This window comes from Argiope bruennichi, chromosome 9 (genome assembly GCF_947563725.1).
Source record: "Argiope bruennichi chromosome 9, qqArgBrue1.1, whole genome shotgun sequence".
Lineage (NCBI taxonomy): Eukaryota > Metazoa > Arthropoda > Arachnida > Araneae > Araneidae > Argiope > Argiope bruennichi.
Genome location: NC_079159.1, coordinates 56,567,929 through 56,588,252, shown reverse-complemented (window position 1 = coordinate 56,588,252; position 20,324 = coordinate 56,567,929). Strand labels below are relative to the sequence as shown.

At 23.8% G+C, this 20,324-nt stretch overlaps 1 protein-coding gene across 2 annotated transcripts; it reads left to right on the top strand.

Annotated features, from left to right (window-relative positions):
* Window positions 1-71: 71 nt before the first annotated feature.
* On the top strand, window positions 72-19,139 carry LOC129984199 (valine--tRNA ligase-like). 2 transcript variants are annotated; one of them, XM_056094019.1, is made up of 26 exons: window positions 72-404; window positions 1,539-1,611; window positions 1,774-1,874; window positions 3,064-3,191; window positions 3,554-3,718; window positions 4,296-4,377; window positions 5,071-5,190; window positions 5,444-5,552; window positions 6,447-6,626; window positions 7,810-7,934; window positions 8,914-9,017; window positions 9,244-9,325; window positions 9,423-9,499; window positions 9,626-9,716; window positions 10,477-10,582; window positions 10,681-10,751; window positions 11,723-11,848; window positions 11,967-12,071; window positions 12,546-12,693; window positions 13,203-13,330; window positions 13,530-13,685; window positions 13,835-14,041; window positions 14,881-14,995; window positions 15,893-16,065; window positions 16,914-17,063; window positions 19,003-19,139. In XM_056094019.1, exons 1-26 carry the CDS (start codon window positions 246-248, stop codon window positions 19,072-19,074), a joined length of 3,153 nt encoding a protein of 1,050 aa, XP_055949994.1. In that variant the 5' UTR covers window positions 72-245; the 3' UTR covers window positions 19,075-19,139. The 2 variants fall into 2 exon arrangements, with proteins under 2 accessions (XP_055949994.1, XP_055949995.1); XM_056094020.1 differs by lacking the exon at window positions 72-404 and having other exon boundaries at window positions 1,539-1,610; window positions 1,772-1,874.
* The last annotated feature ends 1,185 nt before the right edge of the window (window positions 19,140-20,324 follow it).

The following is a 20,324-nucleotide window of genomic DNA, read 5'->3' as shown; positions in this document are numbered from 1 at the left end:
AATTTTTAACCTCTTTATAAAACAAGAGTTAATTATTATAAAATGTCTTGCAGTTATGTCCTCAAAATCAGAACTGCAACTGGTCTTTCCGGTTGTCAACAAAGTTTGCCCAACGTGGTAATTTGATGCAAACTTTAAAGCCTTTGCATCATTGCTTTTATTCAGATTTGGTCAGAAACGTCTGAAAGTCAAAAATCGAACTTTCGTAATTTTTGTGGCGGATTTCAATCAAATCGAATATAATTATGCCAGATTTAAGTGTATCTCATGAAAACTCAGGTGAAGTGACAGAACCTCCAAAAAGTGCAGCTCAATTAAAAAAGGAAGCGAAAAAGAAAGAAAAGTTAGAGAAATTTAAGCAAAAACAAGAAAAAATACAATCTCAAAATGTTGAAAAGACTTCAGTAAGTATACTCATAATTTTTTGTACTCGCATAATTTCTTTTTTTAATCATCAGCAACAAATTTGACCTAAATATATTTATGAAAATGCCAAAATTATATCTTATAGTTCACCGCGTTTGATTTCATTGTATCTTATGTTGCCGATATATGATTGAAATAAACAGTCTGAGTGACTTAGACTTAAGAGGGTACTTCCATAATTTAGAAAATACTCTCTCAAAATAAAGATTTAATTCCCCCCCCTTTCAGTTTTGGTATTAAGGATAATAATGCACATTTGTGTTAGTCTAATACGATATGTGACAAACAATATGTACTAAATATTCACAAAATATTTTATTGTTTTTCTTAACTTATTGTTTCTTATTTTTTTCTTGCTCAAGTCTGGAAAGTAAGTATTTTTATTTTATTTTATACCATTTCTAAATTAGAAATTGTAGTTCCAAATTTTATATTTTCATCAAAGATGGGAAACATTTGTACTCTAATGAATAATATAGAGCATATAAGAACTGATAAGATTATTTTTAATATTAATATGTTTTATATTTATCCATGGTAATTATGCACCTTTTAGTTTGAAAATACTTAATGTATTATATGAATTTAAAAAAGAAATGATCTTTTCTGATAAAAACATTGTTAATTTTCTGAATGAGTTCTTTTATAATTTTTTTAAGTAGGAAGGGAGAGATTAGTACATATATGTCATATTGTTGGAAAATAACAAAATACAAAGAAGACTACAGCAAAATATTAACTGAATCTTTCTATCATAAATAATGTTTTATGTTTAGCCAAAAAAAGGAAGAAAAAAAAAAAGAAATCAAGGTTTGTTATAAAGTCTTTTTATTTTCAGGAATGCATTTAGTTATTTAAACTCATGAGAATTTAACTTAAATTAAATGTTTAATTTAAAGAGCTGTAAGCACCTAAATTTCTCTTTTCTTCAGCTCTTCCTTTATCCTTATTTTGTGCCTTAATAAATATTACTTTTTTCACCTTGTGCTGTAATTTTATCCTTGTTGTAATATTATAACCCGTATTATATACTTACATTTATCTTAAATGTTAATATTTATTTTATAGTATTTTGATCTGGTTTTGGATTAAAAGCTCCTTTTCATTTTTAGAAAAAGCCAAAAGAGAAGAAAGAGAAAGAAGTGATAATATATGATAAAAATATACCACCTGGGGAAAAAAAAGGTAAATTTAAATTAATTTTCATATTCTGCTTGTAGATGTTTATATATATTCTTGAGGAAAAATTAACTATAATAAATCTCTCTATATATATTTATATTTCAGCAACTAATGAACTCAATTACTCTCATTATTTTTAATTTGTTTCTTATGTGTGTTTTTTAGATATCTCTGGTTCAATGCCTGATGCATATAGCCCAAAATATGTTGAAGCTGCATGGTATGCATGGTGGGAAAAATCTGGGTTCTTTAAACCAGAATATGGTGTAATTTGTTTCTCCTTATTATTTTTTGAATATATCTTAGTTCTTATTTTTTTATATATTTTTAATTATGTAATATATTTTTGAAATAATATATTTTAGTATTCTTTGCCTGTTTATTTAATTATGCTTCATATAGAATTTCTCCACTTGCACTTAATAGAATTCATAAAAGGAAAGGGAAAAAAAACCCCAGTTATTTAAATTAAAAATTCAATTAAATAAAGGAAAATAATAAATAGGTTTTATGTTTTACTATGTATAATAATAATTAAAGGATTTTAAATTTTTAGTTTTCTATACAAATATTTAGAATATGACTTTGATTACCTAGTCAAATATAGTGCTCATTTGAAAATTTGAACATGCTCAATTAAATACAATTAACTTCATTTTTTAAAGCTAGAAATCATACTTGTTTAATGAGTTTTATCTTATTATTTAGTAACTGTTTTTAAAATGTGTCACATAGTTATTGATGATAGAAATGGCAACATGGCTTTATGCATTTTCTTAAATATGATAGTTTACATAGATAGTTATATGTGTTGTGATATCTCTTAATTTAAATCCTAATTAAATTCTTAGTTTTTATCTTAAATTAACCTATGTTAACTTTATTCTAAAACGTTCTCTTATTTCTTGATCAAATTCCCATGTTTTTATTTAATTATTTCTTACATGCTCTTAACAAAATTGCAGACTCTGACGTTCCCAAGCCAGGAACGAGAGGATAAAAATCCTTGACAACTATATATCTTTTTAAAAAAGAATCCTAAGATTCCCTTGTCTAAATAGACACACAACAGCTATTAGAATCTAATAGTAAAATCACTGAAGGGATAAATGTCTTTCCTTTTTACGCTTGTGTCTCAATGATGACTGACTGATGTCGTTTCACTTCTCCCTTGTACATAATAAGCCTCTGGTGTAAAATAAATTGCATTTAAATTTCAAAAGTTTCTTCTTTTTTGCCATGCATCTTCAAAATTATGTTTATATACATGCATATACACACACGCACACAATAACAACAACAACAACAAAAAACTTAAATGTGCAATATTTGCTATTTCTTCATTCAGTTTTCTAGTTTTTCTTAAGTCAGCAGTCTCAGATAGAAATAAAAGACCCTAATGTTCAGTTTTAGCAAATAAATTGCTTTCTCATATACATTTGTCATTTTTCATAGGGTAGAGATATTGCCAATGTTAACTATGAGGATAAATTTGTCATAGTCATACCTCCTCCAAATGTCACTGGCAGTTTGCATGTAGGGCATGCTTTGACAAGTGCCATTGAAGATTCCATTACTAGATGGTAAGTTGAATAATTATTCAAACAATTTTTTAAACATTTTTATTTCATTCTTTTCAGTTTATTTGACTGATTTTGGAAATAAAATTTTTATAGTTTGCTATAGAAAATATAGAATGCATTTAAAATCTTGCCACTTGCACAACAAGGTTTGATATATGTTACAATTTTTAAAGACAAAATATATTTTCATTAAGTTTCCTCATTTTTATTTTTATTATTTTTGTTATTAATAATTTTTAATATGCATATTTAAAACAAATAGCTTGAAAAATATAGATATCAGTGCTTTCTGTTGGAAACTTTATTCTTTTGCATATTTTTGTTATTATACTAACTTATTTGTTATATACCTCTGATAAAAGGCACCGAATGAAAGGGAAGATGACTTTGTGGAATCCAGGATGTGATCATGCAGGAATAGCTACACAAGTTGTTGTAGAGAAAAAAATTTGGAAAGAGCAGCAAAAACGCCGCCATGATTTGGGAAGAGAAAAGTTTATTGAAGAAATTTGGAAATGGAAAGAACAGTAAGTTTGAAAGATAAATTAAGTTTTGAGAAATATATTAATTTAATTTTAATATGTTATTAAACTATATAATAGGTATTTATATTATCTCATTATTATATTGTTGTAAAGTTGTTCTATCTCGTATAAATATAATTCAATGATCAAGGCTATAAATTAAAAATGATTTATGCTAATGATTAGCAAAGTTGTAATAATTGAAAAACAGGTTTTCAGTTAAGAATTTTGTATCTTTAGGATAAAATGCTTTTAGATAAATGTATTTAATTATTAAAAAAAATTATTTGACTGTAAAATAAATTTAAGTGTAATATAATTTTTTAATTCATAATGAACTTAACCATTTCATTTATTTTTTTAATTTCAAAGAAAATATTTGTTATTAGCAATTTTCAAAAGATGAATGTAATAAACAAGAAAATAATATTCAGGAATAACATAAAAGGCTGAAATTTCACTTTTAAAAATACTATATTAAAGGCCATTTTTTAAATATTTATTTCATATATGTTCAAAATATTTATGCTATTTTTAGTTCATTATATATTACCAACTGTGCTTTTAATTCTTATTTTAGGAAGGGTGATCGAATTTATGAACAGCTGAGATTATTGGGATGTTCTGTTGATTGGGATCGAGCTACATTTACTATGGATCCAGTAAGCCAAGTCTTATTTTTAACAAAATTTTTATATGATTATTTCTCAGATGATGATTGAAGTGTTTTCTTTAAAAATTTCTTTTTCTGTGTTCGGAAAAGTTTTTTAAGCTTATTACTGTTTTGAACAGAGTTTCTGTAAAAATAGGAAAAATTTTCTTTTAAATTAAAACCTGAATTACATACTAAATTTTAATATACTTGGAAAAATGTATTAAAACTTTGAGAAATGAAATATTAAAGTAATATTGCTTTATTGCACATTTCTTATTAAATAATTCCTTTATTTATTTATGTATTAATACTGTATTCTCATTTATTGAAAATATTAATCATTATTTTTTTTATTATTGAAAAGGAATTTTCTTTATTAATGTATTCTACTGTTTTCAAGTTCATTCTACTGTTAATGTAAAATTGTCTTTAAAATTATTAGATATATAAAAGCTGAAATAAATCATTTTTTGCATGTATGAAATTAGCTTTTTTTTATATAATTTTGTATTTTATAATGTCTTACAAACTTTTTATTGATAAAATATAACATTTGATAAATTTTCTAAAAAAAATCTTCAAAAATGCTTTACGAAATTTTAGATTTGAAAATTCAATTGCTACACAAGATGCTGATGAAGTAATATTGAATTTTAAAGTAATATCTTTAACAATGATGTTTTTTATATATATTATTTAGAAAATGTGTCGTGCTGTAACTGAAGCATTTGTTAGGTTACATGATGATGGCTTAATTTATCGAGCAAATCGCCTAGTGAATTGGTCATGCACTTTAAAATCTGCAATATCTGATATAGAGGTTTGTTTTATTATTCATATTATTAATATCTATTAAAAATGAATAAATTAACTATGAATTAGTTATTAATTAATGAATAATATATTTATTTAATGTTTTTAATTTATTGTGATAATTTATTTCTTCCAAAAAATATATTTTTTAGAAGTATTCTATCATAATTCAATATACTTTTAGTAAATAATATTTTTAAAAATATATATTTCATGTGTAAGTATCTATTTAATGCATTTAATATTTTTTAATTTTGTAGGTGGATAAACTTGAATTACCTGGAAGGACTTTACTTTCTGTGCCAGGTTATAAAGATAAAATTGAATTTGGTGTCTTAGTATCTTTTGCTTATCCTGTTGAAGACTCTGGTAATTTTTATATTTATAGTGTATGATATTGCTTGCATCTAAATTTTTATATCTTTTAATTATTTATTTTACTCCATTGTGATATCTTTTTACATTTTATTTTGTACTTTATATCTCAGTGGCATAATATTTAAAAATGATATAGACCTACTTAAAAATTCCTAGTACATTTTAATCACATTTATATTTTCCTACTATTACTATTTTTTTGTAATAATGATTAATTAGAGCAGAGAATCATAATTCTGACAACAATCAGTAGATGGCAACTGAATATAGAAGTTCAACTTTTAAAAATTAATAATTAAATAAATTAAAAAAAGGGTTCCTTTTTTCTATTTTAAGATATATTTCAGATGTATGAATAAAATTAAAGAATCTTTGATAAATTGATTCTGGATCTGAGAAGTTAAATTCGTGACTAATTGTCTGATGTTAGGTTGATTTTATCTGGTATATATGCTAGTTCTAGTTTTTAGGTAGATATATTTAGAGAATATAATGTATAATATCAAAATACAGTAAATTTCAAGAGAAAAATATTCTCTTGGCCATTAACTTTTATCTATTAAGATATGTTTTTTCACTAGGATTTTTTTTTTTTTTTTTTTTGCTTCTTGAAAGACTTCTTTTTCTCTTTTTTTCTCTGAAAAGCACTTATTAAAAAAATTGTTTTTTGCAGTACAATAAACATAATTTAACTCAATTTATGAAAATATTTTGAATTGAAATGTTTGTGCTAGTAAAAGACAAATTAACTGATATTGAATTATTGCTGGTTTAATAGTTTTCATATAATCATATTGATTAATAGCTTAAGAAGATTACATTACTTCCAGTTTTATATATATATATCACCTTTGGAAATAAAATTGTTACATTTGAATGTCTTAGATGAAGAAATAGTTGTTGCAACTACCAGAATAGAAACAATGTTAGGAGATTCTGCTATTGCTGTTCATCCAAATGATTCCCGCTACAAGCATTTGCACGGAAAATATGTATTGCATCCATTCTGTTCAAGGAGGATGCCCATTGTTTGTGATGAATTTGTTGAAATGGAGTTTGGAACAGGTAATTCTTTCGTGTAATTTAATAATTTGTGGTTATGAATAATGCTATCATTTTTTAAATTCATTTTTCTTTTCCATATAGTTAGTAAACAGAATGTTTTATATACTACATATTCTTTTATTTATTCATTTATTTATAGTTTTACTATTATTGGCAACATTGAGGAATATTCTTCTGTTTTTCTTCTGTGGAAAATCGAAAAACAGTTATTAAAAAAATGATTAACATCCAAGCTTGATTTAATAAACCATATTTTTTTTTAATGAAGAATTCACTCTATCTAAATACTTTTTAATATCTGAATAAATTTTAAAGATTTCTTGAAAACATGTTCTTTAAAAATATGAAATTTTTGAAAATTAGTTTTTATCAGGATGTAAGATATTAACCATTAAATAAACCAAAATTGGTGGGACAATTATTTTTATTATATTTAAATAATTATTTTTAGCTTAATATTTAACTTAAGTTAAAAGTTAAAGCTTAATTATTTTTAACTTAATATTTAACTTAATATTTTTTAATATTTCTTGCAAAACAAATATTGAAAACTCTAGTCTTCTTTAAACTAAAGATTTTTGATATTTTATGCAATTTGCTGAATTTTTGTATATATTTTTGAGTTTTTTTCCAAATAATATATTGATTAAAACTTTTCAACAGATTTAGGTTATAGACCTTTATTAATTTATATTGATAAGTTTCTGATAGTGTGCATCTTGGTCCCAAATGGAATGGATTCCAAAAATCTAAATCTACTGCTGGTTACAAAATGATATTAACATATGCTTATATTTAATTCTTAATTATGGAAATAAATAAAGAAAATTCAAATTTTATTGAAATTTGTCTTCTATCTTTGTTCAAATAATTTATGACCCCATGAAGTTGAATTCTTTTCTTTTCAAAGCAGAAACGGGGTACAAATGAAAAAAGTTTTAAAAAGATTGCCCAATTCTTCATCACTACCAATTGTGATATGATTGTAACTAAAGTACAGAATGGTTATTATGTTGCATATGAGGAACTATTTATTCAAAGTGCATAAATGATCATAAAAAAATTAAAATTTTAATATCCCACCTACATTTTTTCTGATAATGATAACAAATTCACAACTAGACAACTTTAATACTTTTTCAATTTGCATCTATGTTTATGCAATCTGTCTATGTTTTAACAGGTGCTGTAAAGATTACTCCTGCTCATGATCCAAATGATTATGAAGTTGGTATGAGGCATAAACTACCTTTTATTAATATTCTTAATGATGATGGAACTTTAAATGACAACTGTGCTGAATTTTCTGTGAGTAAATTATTCTTGTGATCTCTTTTAAATTAAAAATAGTTTTTATATTTCTGAAAGAAACATAAACATTTTGAGATACTGAATTTCTAATGTCTAATTTAACAATTTTTCATTTAATCAAGACATGAAAATTTAAGTCATATTTCTCATTTATATTTATTTATCATAGGAAATTTTTATTGTATGATTTTCTATTTACTTTGAATTTCTTTTTTATTGAAAAACATTTTTAATATTATTTTTTAATTGGTCTTTTATTAGTTTGCTTTTATAATAGCTTCTTTATTAATAAGATAATTGGCAATATTTCAGAATTTATTGTTTAATTTATTTTATATCTGTGAATTATATCTTTTTTTAATAATAAAGTTCAGTAACAATTTAAATACAGTAATTTATTTATACAGCTTATATCATGTACTGTTTAATTAAAAATAAAAGAATTAAAAAAATTTTAAAAATTGAAATGCTATTGTTAACTATCTACATTTGCAATCTTAACATAGTATATGAATTAAGCAATTGAAAAATAATTTAGTTTCTTATTTGAAAGTAACAATTCTTTATTTTGTGACAGATTTAATTATATTTTTCAAATTTCTGACAGATTTGACAGCTTTTTGTTTTATTTAGCTCTCCAAAATTGACAGTAGTAATTATAATTAAGATTATTTTCTTAAGATATTTTATTGATTTAAATCTGGAATAAATAATAAATGAAGAAAGAAGCATGTGTTGTGCTGTTTTAGAACTTAATAAAATTTTTATATCTGATATATGATGCTACAGCAATTCTAAATATTGTTATTGTAAATTTTAGAGAAAAATTGATTTAATTTATTAGTTACTTATTTTTTTATGTATCTTCTTATGCTTAAGAATTAATGCTCATATATCATTATAAGCTTTTGTAAAACATGTATTAGTTCCCCTTCTGCTCTCTACCTCTATGAGCATAATATTTATTATCATGTAGGGCATGAAAAGATTTGAAGGTCGCGTTAATGTCTTAGCTGCATTGAAAGAAAAGAATTTGTACAGAGATACTAAAGACAATCCTATGGTGGTTCCTGTATGCAGGCAAGTGAAATATTGAAAATAATTTTTTATTTATGAATTTTTCATTTTTTTTGACATTCTACATCAAATTAATATGCAGTTTAGATATTTTTCTCATTGCCTTTAATTAATTCATAAGAGTTTATAACTTGTTTGTTATAAACAAATGAAAATGTATTAAAAACATACATTTCCTTTTATCATTCTATATTATTTAATGTTGGAAATTTATTATTTCTAATTTCAGTCGCTCTAAAGACATTGTAGAACCCATGCTTAAAGTTCAGTGGTATGTGAAATGTAAAGGAATGGCACAAAAAGCTATGGAAGTTTGTATTTTTCTAAGTATTTTATTTATGAATAGTTTCCAACTTATTAAAATAAAAAAAATTCTATGATTCAATAAAATATATTTCATTTTTATAGGCCGTAAATAACGGGGATTTGAAAATTCTTCCTGATGTTCATATTAAAATATGGAATCGATGGTTGGAAAATATTCGGTAAGTTTTTATTTTTTGTTTAATGTAGTGTTAAAAGGCTAGTTTTCAATATTAGATCATATACAGTTATAGCTTTTTTAAAAAATATTTTCTGATCTTTTTTTTATTTTTTATAATTTAATATAGAGATTGGTGTGTTTCAAGGCAGCTGTGGTGGGGACATAGAATTCCTGCTTATTATGTAACTGTTAAAGGTAGAACAGAAGCTGGTGATGCTGTACGTTTTATTAATTTAGTTTTATTTAAATGCTTTTAGTTTGTTAAGCTTTATTAATTTATTTCTTTGCATATAGGTGTGAAATAAAAAACTGCTATCATTCAATAAATAAAAGAAAAATAATATTGTTAAAAATATCATTTTTCAGAACAGATTGTATCAGGATTTATTTCTTAGAGATTGCAAATCTGTGCATAATATATAGATATAGGATATCTAATTTTATTTATATTCATTTTAAAATTTTTATAATTGTTATTTATGAATTTATTTGACTTTGTTTTACTTTATTTTATATGAAGTTTAGTGTTACATTTTAAATATTTGATCTTTTTGTATTATTTTTTTCCAGTGATATATTTATTCTGTCTAATTGATTGATTTGTTTTAAAGGTACTGAATTTTTTGATATATAGAAGTATTTGAATCATTTTTTAAATGAATTCAATAAATTTATTTCTTTATATGATAAAAATAAATGGAATTCACTGAAATAGAAGTAATAGAATAAGTTTCAAAATATAAAGCTTTGTTTTTTTTAAATCGATTTTATTAATAAATAAATTTAACCTTTTTTTCTTTTTTTTTTTTAATCATGCTCATAGGAATTAGAATGATACATGAACTTTAATGATATTGTTGAGTCTACTCAATTTTTGATGCTATTGTTTATATGAGACTTTTATTCTCCTTCTTATTTTTATTGTTGTTGGAAATATATAGTTTTCAATGGCATTTGAAAATTTGTTTTTTTATGCAGGAAAGTGAAAATGAGCGCTGGGTCAGTGGTAGAACTGAAGATGAAGCTCACCTAAAAGCTGCTAAAAAATTTAATGTCTCTGTTGAAGATATTAGCTTAAAGCAAGGTCAAGAAAATTATAACAAAATATTTAAAAGTAAAGAGTTTTATTTTGTATGTAAAATTAAAAGTTTGTATTTAAAATTTTTGATTCATATGTTTTAGATGAAGATGTTTTGGATACATGGTTTTCATCTGGTCTTTTCCCCTTCTCTATATTTGGCTGGCCTGATGAAGTAAATTTTGAATTATGATTCTTTCATTTGATTAATTCTATGTATCTTTGTAATTTGTAAGCTCATAGGCATTTTTGTTTATAGTGTAATCATGCATGAAATAATGTCATTTGTTTCTTGAACTAAAATAAAATGATAATACAAAAGTTGTAAAATTACCAGATAGACAGTTTCTATTAATTCATAATCGATATAAAATGTTTTAATGAATACTATGGTAATATGAAAATTGTGACTTTATTACAATATCAGCACATATGAGTTTAATTTCAAAATTTAAATTGAAATGCAATCAAGTTAAAATTTGATTATATTAGGGATTTTTTTGAGAAATACTTTTTCTTCTCATGAAATTTGTCAGAGAATATGTCAGCTCAAGTCACTTGATAATTCTTGCTTAGAAATAAATTTGCATTATTGTTAGAAGGTTAATTTCTTCTCAATTTTTTTAATGTTTTCAACCATTGATAGTGAAATTAAATGTGAATAGTGACTGAATGATTATTTATACCAGTGTTACAAAATAATTCTCCTTTAAACATTTCAGCAAGATAGTGCTTGTCTTATATACATGCTTTTTAGCTGCTGGATATTGGGATATGTGAAAAATTATTAATCACTGTTTTTCAACTTTTTTCTGAACAAATGATATATGTCTGGTTATTCAAGTGCAACATTTACAGAATATCCTTCCATAAAATCCTTAGTACATTTTCATTTAATCTTGTCTGTATTAAAGATAGTAATGATTCATTTAATCATTAATCTAAACAATTTTCATGTGCATTATATAATTATGTATATTTTGTACATAGTAATATGTATTTTTACTGCATAATATAATTATGTATATAAAAATATTGAATAGAGGAAAAAAAATTGCTTTATTTTGTATTACTAGCATTTTAGACTAAGCAATGGTAAATAATAAAGTTCAAATCATAATTAGAAATTTTGTTTTGTTATTTTAGACCAAAGATCTGAAAGCTTTTTATCCTGGTACACTTTTAGAAACTGGACATGATATCCTGTTTTTTTGGGTAGCTCGTATGGTGATGCTTGGACTTCAGCTTATGGGGAAGCTGCCATTCAAAGAAGTAAATATTATTATATTTGTAAACTACTACAAGGATTTCTTAAAATGGTAGGATTTATTTGATTTTGTTTATCGCTTTGTAAGTAATAATTGTTTTGTTTTTTTGCATCATTTTATAGGTATTTTTACATTCCATTGTGAGAGATGCTCATGGTAGAAAAATGAGCAAATCTTTGGGCAATGTTATTGATCCCATTGATATGATAAATGGAATTTCCTTAGAGGTTGGTATAAATATTTATCTAATTCCATGTATTTTAGAGCATAATTTAAAAGTTCTATTTAAACATGAATTAACAGTAAATAAATTCTTAAAATTAGCATGTGTGTATGTGCATGTGTGCTATGGTTAAAGTATGAAATCCATTATTTTGTAGAATGTGATCAGTTATTTCAGAAAATAACTGGAAATTCTATGAATTATGCATTTGAATGAGAATGTATGAATTATGCATTTGTGTGTGTGTGTGATTGTTTTGCTATGAGAAAGTTGAGTCTCGTGTTGTTTGTTATATGGTTTAGATAAAAATTTGTTGTATATGTAAATAAAATTGTATTCCTGTCAGTATAAATTAAACTTTGTCTTCAAAATTATGCAACAATTATTTAAAATTTAGAAATATTTTATAAATTTGGTTTTTTTTATGTTGAATTTTAATAATGAATGCCATATTTACTTCTATTTATGTATTAATTAGGCTTTACATGCATCTCTATTGGAATCTAATCTTGACCCAAAAGAAATTGAGAAGGCTAAACAAGGTCAAAAAGCAGATTTTCCTAGTGGAATTCCTGAATGTGGAACAGATGCATTACGTTTTGCTCTATGTGCTTACACTGCTCAAGGTAATTTCTTTTTTTAAAGAGGAAAATATTTTGTTCTCAAGTATTGTTTTTATTTTATATAAAAGAAATATTAAAGCTTTAAAAGTCTGATGCAAGTGAAAAAAACATAATTAAAAAAATAAATAATAATGAACTTACATTTTTGAAATGATTTTATAGATAAAGCTATGGGATTTGAATCAGAAAACAAACAATAGTTATAATATTGCATTTTATTTTTAAAATCATTTTTATTTCAAAATTCTCACAATGCCACTTGTGCTACTAAAATATCCTGCGATATGTTTCATATTCAAGATATATGATTGTTGCAATTTAATTGCACAACTTCTTTTTAGAAATTTATCATGGATTAATATAATTTCTCTTTTTTGCAATTTATTGGATTAAATTATTTACTTTTGTTCTTCTATTTCTTATTAATTTCTATCATATATTATTTTTACTTAAAATGAAACATGGATTTTGTCATTAATCTCATATATATAAATATTTTTTATATATTTTAGGTCGTGATATAAATCTAGATATAAATCGTGTTGAAGGTTATAGACACTTCTGTAACAAACTGTGGAATGCTACTAAGTTTGCTCTTATGTATCTTGGTTCAGATTTTAAACCTAAGGCTGAGTTTCAGGTATAATATATTTTCTACTTTTTAAGAATTATTTTCTGTACATGTTAAAGCAACAGTAAGTAATTATTGTATTATTTATACGTTTAGTGTTTTTATGCTTAATAGTTTTTTTCTTTTCTTCTTATTTCACATTTCCAAACAGATGATTTAAAATTTATGTTATGTCATTCATTTCTTTCCTGTTTGCTTCTTTTTTTAGTTAAGTGGTCATGAAAGCAAAATGGATCTGTGGATTTTGAGTCGCTTATCTTGTGCTGTAGAAGCTTGTAATACTGGATTTGAAACTTATGATTTCCCTGCTGCAACAACAGCTTGTTATGCATTTTGGCTTTATGACTTATGTGATGTTTATTTGGTAATAATTTTTACTTTTTAGTGTATATTTGTTTTTGGAATCTTAGGATATTTTTGACGGTTAAACACTAGTAACACTTCTTATGACTTACAGTGATATTAAATGTTATCTTCTGCATAATTATTATATTAGATATTTTTTAAATATAGGAATCACTGAAGCCTGTCTTCCTATCTGGAAATGAACTGTCTATTGCAACTGCGAAGGAAATGCTTTATACATGTTTAGATTTAGGACTAAGACTTCTAAGTCCATTCATGCCATTTGTAACTGAAGAATTATTCCAAAGATTACCAAGAAGGCAAAGTGATTCTGTTATAAGTATCACTATTGCTCAATATCCAGTCCCTGAAAAGGTTGGTCCTTTGGATTTAATATTAGACTATTAAGAATATTTGTATCTAATTACATAAACTCTCTTTCTAGGTATTGGTGAAAAAGCAAAGTAGGTTGACTTTATTTGTAAAACCAAATAAAGTTTAAATTTCTACTTATATTTTTTAAAAAGGCATTTGAAAGCCAGAGAATTATTAAATAAATACAATTTCTAAAGTCAAAGATATGAAGTAGATTATCAGCATTTACAAAATTAAATACTGTATGAAAAATATGACTGAAAAATATGTCACAAAGAAAAATGAAGAATACTAAATCAATAATATCTGGAATTTTTATTTATTTAGTTTTAATCTATCAAATGCATTTTTTTTATTTCCAAAATCTGTCAAATTAGTTGTTAACAAATATTTAAAATATTAATGCTGTTTGATGATAATCTGAGTTTTAATCTAATAGCAAATGTGATGTTTAATTGCAAAGCCAATAATCCGTTTTACAAAATATTATTTGAGTTTTAAAGTTGATATATATATTTAACTTGAAAAATATTTCAACAATTTATCATTTCAAAGAACCATTTAAATATTAGCATTTCAGAAATGTCACTCTTATTGGTATAAAAAGTTGTTTTGAAGGACTTGTGATAATTTTGTTGCTCTGATTCTTTAAAGCTTTGTTTAGGGTTGCAGTTAACCAAAAGTTTTACCGATTCACAAGTAATGAGATATAATTTTTATGTGACCTTAAATCATTTTCTATTTATCTGAATCTATTTATCCTGAAATGACCTTTTAAAACTTTTTATGATATTGTATTTCTAAGAGTTGTTTTTAATTATTATCATTATTCTTTGTAGTATTCTTGGAAAAATAATGATTTAGAGAAAGCAGTTTCATTCGCCTTAAATATCATTCACAAAGTCAGATCTTTGAGATCCGATTATAATTTGGCAAAGAATGAAAAACTTGATTGTAAGTATCACAAATTAAATGATAAATCTTTTTGTTTTTTTATAGTATTTTAGACATGTTTTATTTTTGAATTTAGCATTTTGTTTTGATTCAAACATCACATGAAAATTCTTATTATATTTTGATTATCAATTCAAGTTTATATCAATTTTATTATGCCAAACAAAATGTAAGACTCTTTTTATTAACGCAATTTTTTTCATTTTTATGTGCTTATAAATTGTTTTTATATTTTTTAAAAATTCAAAAATAAAATTCCTTTTTAAGACACTAAAATTTATTTTCTTCTTTCATCACTTGTCTTATACAATAATTTTGTTTTATTTACTTCTATATCTTAATTAACTTTGATTCTTTATTTTATTTTGATTAATTTCAGCTTATGTGCTAAAAGTTACTATCATTTTTCTCTCTTATCATTTAGCAAAATATAATTTTGCTTACAATTATAAATACTGCATATGTGAACTATTTCAAAAACAATGTTAATTTGTTTATTCTCATGATTTATTAGGTTTTGCATGAAAGAAAAAAAGAGTAATTAATTCCAACATTCCATGCTTTATTTATTCTTGATACGTAAGACTTGAACTAATGTGGGACCTTCTTTTTTGATTTACTGCTTATTAAAATTGTTAAAAATAAAAATGCATTATAGTTTTAATAATAGACTACATCTATTCTAAAATTCAACCATTAAATATAATTCAGTTTTTCAGTTCTAGAATCAATTATATCATCAGTTGTTATCATTAAATAAATCATTAAAATAAATCAACATATTTCTGGTCACTCTTAATTCATAACGTTTTAACAAATCACTATTATAATTCAGTGATATCTTTCTATTTAAATGTATTTCCTCTGCAAATAGTGTTAATTCTGATTTATTTTTAGTATTTTTGAAATGTGATGATGAAGAAACAAAATCTCAACTTTCTGGTCTACATGAAACAATCTTAACTTTATCTTCATCGGCTACAATAAAAATTATTGATTCTGAAGGAATTCCACCAGGATGTGCAATTACAACAATATCAGAAAATTGTGAAGCCTACTTGCTTTTAAAGGTTTGCTATGTTTGTATTTCTTTTTTGAAATTTGATTTTCTTCTTTTGTTGCTATAGTATTAAAAAAATGTTTTTATGTAAATTGGATATATTCAGTATGGATCAATGGCATTTTGCTCTTAAAGATTTTGAAATTGCAGAAATATTATTACTTTCATAAAATCACTTAAAATTTGTTATCAAAGTATGATTTTCACATTAATTTTCTGCTATTAAATCATTAAAATATACTTTTGAAATACTTTTAACTTTTTAGATATTTTACATTGATATAAAACATATTTTATAATTAGAATGAAATTGATGATAAATAGGTAGAGGCATAAACTTTGTTCAAAATAAGAAAATTAAAAGTTTTAGTCTTAATAAATATTATGATTTCATGAGTTACAGATTTTCTTATCTCAAAACTATATACCATACATCATAATTTGTATGCCTGGATGTTAATAACGAGAAATAAGTATGTTATGAATCATTATTATTAATGATATCTATAAACTATCTGTGGAGATAATTTATATTTGAGAAAAATATGATGTGAAAATTGTTGTTTATGTAAGAGAATATTAAAATTCTTTCCATTTAATTTCCCTAAGTTACTGACAGTTTTTTTTTTTTTTTTTTGAAATTTTTATTAAAATTCTTTTGTTCTCTTAAATTAAAAAAATGCTTCTATTTTTCACCAAATTAAATTTGCAATTTAATCAGAAAGGCATTAAAGAACATGGGTATCAGTGTTCGATTATAATGGCTATAATTTTGAATATATGTGTATTTTTTAATTCAAATTGTACCTCTTTTATTGAAGTAAAGAAATTAAACTTTTATTATTTTATTTTATAAAGGGTCATATTGATATAAGCAAGGAAATATCTCGATTAGAGCAGAAAAAGGAGAAATTAGATTCTCAGATTTCTAAACTGAAGCAAGCTACTGAAGTACCAGATTATGAAAGTAAAGTGCCAGCTGCTGTCAGAGAATCTCACATAGAAAAGGTAAGAAAAGGAATGAGAACTAGAATTTTGTATCTGTTATTTTAATTTTACATATTTTAGTCCTGCCTAAACTTGCATCCTTACAGTCATTGATTTTTCAAGAATAATATTTTAATTAAGTAAGAATAATATTGAATTCAAAATTTTAATTTAATGAGCAAAATTGCATGTATACAAGGTTTTATGGATTTGATGTGCATCTTCCTTTTTATGCATGGCAGGAATGAGATCAATGGCTTAATTGTTAAAAAAGTCACTATTTGATAATTTTGAAAAATATGTTCAAGATGTATATGTTAATTATATATGGAAATATATGTTAATTATTTAAATTAATTATATATGTTAATTATTTAAATGGCCATTTATCTTGTTTTTGTTATCTAAGTTTGTTTTAATTTCACTACATTATTTTTTAAAAAGCTGGAATTAACAAGATAAAATTATAATTGAAACTAATTATTTAATCATTTGTGAATGTGAATCTATATTTTGATGGGTAAATGGAATTATTCAAAATCAATTCTTGTATAGAATGCAATGTTTTTTTTTGTTTTTTTTTAGATATTTAGTTTTTTTGTTAAGATTTGCTGTGCTGTGCATTAACATCATTGTAACTTATTAGAAAATTGCTCTAAGAAAAAGAAAAAAAACTGAAGAAGATGAATTTTTTTTCTGAAATATGCAACATGATAATGCTTCAAGTGTGATTCATCTGTCTTTATTTTATTTTAAAATTGTAAATGGCAATGCACATACAAAATATATATTATTTCAGTGCTCATGAGTATAAATCCAATACCTAAAATGGAAGATATTGTAAAATATACTTGCATATATTTTTAAAATTAGAGAAAAATTCCATAGAAATAAATTTATCATTGTAAAGCTTATTATTGTTCTTTTAATTTTAAAATGATATAAAAAGTTTTTGTGCAGTAATATGCTCAGAAGTTAGATTGAACAGTATTAATATTTAGTTAATTTTTAATTAAAATTTGGGAAAGTTGTTTCTTAATGAACATTTAGTTGCTTTAGATGGTATTTACCATCTAAAAAATAACTACACGATATCTTTAGGTTCTGCATTCTTTCTGCTATATAAAGCATTTTGAATAATAACTTTTTTTTTTTATTGCACAATTTACAAATAGTATTCCAACTTACAGTTTTATTGACTTCATATTGATTATTGATTTGCTATGTGTGCAATTTGTTAAAAATAAATAAATAAATAAAAGGGTAAACTATATATAAAAAAGGTTAGTTTTAATCAAAGGAATTAAACATTTAAAAAAAATATCATGGCAAGAATATCTGCCCCCCCCCCTTTTTTTTTGCTCATCTGTTTTTGATCCATATTTTTTTTTATTTCTATGTATACATGAAATAATGTTATGTATAAGAATTGGAGGGGGAGGGGGGGGGATTTTCATGATTTCAAAATCACAGTTACTTTTTTATTTATATTATCTATCTTATAAAATTTATACTATCCTGCATATTTTTAGATTAGTTTAATATTTAATACTTCTGTTGCAATCACAAAAAATAATATAATAAATACTGGATTACTCATATATTTTTAAAATGTTTATTTCTTTTCTGTGGTGTTGTATTCATCCTATAGGAAATTTTATAGATCAAATTTCTTTTCATTTAATAGTTTTCATTGGAAACTAATTTATGTGGCATGTTTTATGCATTTACAAATGTTTGGATGTACATCTAAATATGATTTGTTATTTGCATTTGAAAACATAATAAAATATGAAAATCTAAGTACTTACTAAATGACTGTTAAACTTATGAAGCTATTTTGAAATTTCTTCGTATTTTTTTACTATTTCCTGAAATAATTTGTGTCCTTATATATGAATATACTTGATACCATTAAGCATTGGTCACACATTTTTTTTCTTTTTTTTCATTCTCATAGATTACATTGACAGAAGGAGAGCTCAACAAGGTGATACAAGCTATTGAAACTTTACAAGTCATGGACTCTTAATTCAAGAAATTAATAACAAATATAAAAAACTTTGCATTCCTCAATAAATTATTTATTGAATCATATATTGCTTTGGCTTAAAAATTGTATTATTATTATTAATTTAAAAGAAAATATACAAAGGTAGATAATGTAAATATAACAATGTACCTTATTAAATAGGAGAATATTTTATTTGAGAAAATATTTAAATATAATCATTTACTTTATCCAAGTTCTTGCTTTAAAAATTAAAAAAAAAATAAAAATACATGAATTTCTATATTTTAAAGAATTAAGAGATTGTTTACCAGAAGCAGAAGAATCACATATAATATATCACTGACATGAAGATGTTTATTTATATTAGAATAGTTGTGCATGAAATTTTGCTTTTTTTAGAGAGATATACTGATTTACTGTAAAACCCTCTATTGTGAGGAAATATAGATTTAAATTTATCTTATATGATATAATTCTTTTGAACAACTGTTTGAATCTTTAAAATTTGATGTCTCAATTAATTTTTTAAGCATGAAAAATACAGTGCTTTTATTTGGCAGTTACAATTCTTCAGAGCATTCTATTAAATAATTTTTTCAACATAAAATAATTAACATATTATTATGTATTGACTCTTATCTAATTTTAAAAATAAATCCTATAGTATCTATTTGAAATGCACACTGCATAAATAAAACATTTCTTACTATTTTGTCAACAAAAAAAAAGCAAAGTCTTTATTCTTTGAAATCATGTTTCCATTATCTCTATTTTTTAAACCTAGCAAAGAAATGAAATAATAAAAATATTTATTTATAATAAATGTCTTTGAGTTTTTTTTTTTTTTTTCTTCTTAATTGCTTTTGGAGAGCTGGTACTTGCACCTCATTTGGATTTTTTCAAGTGAGGCTCATTTAAATACAAATTCCACATGGAAAGTAGAAAATTTTAGATATTACTTTTCAAGTTTAGTAATTTTATTTGATGGTGTAAAAATAATATTTTATTGCTTATATTTACCATTAAGAAAAAGAACTGAAGTTTTTTTTAGGTTTCTATCCTGATTAATCTTGTGCTTAGGTATTTGTTAATACATTTCTGAAGTAAAATAAAAAACTAATGGATTTATACCTTTATTGCATCGAAAACTGAGATTGATGTCTGTGAAAACTTAGATTTACTTTTGTTAATTGGATGTATGTGTTGAAATTAATGCTTATTACAGCTCAAATACTGTTTCCTTAATCCAAATTATGATTTATATATTC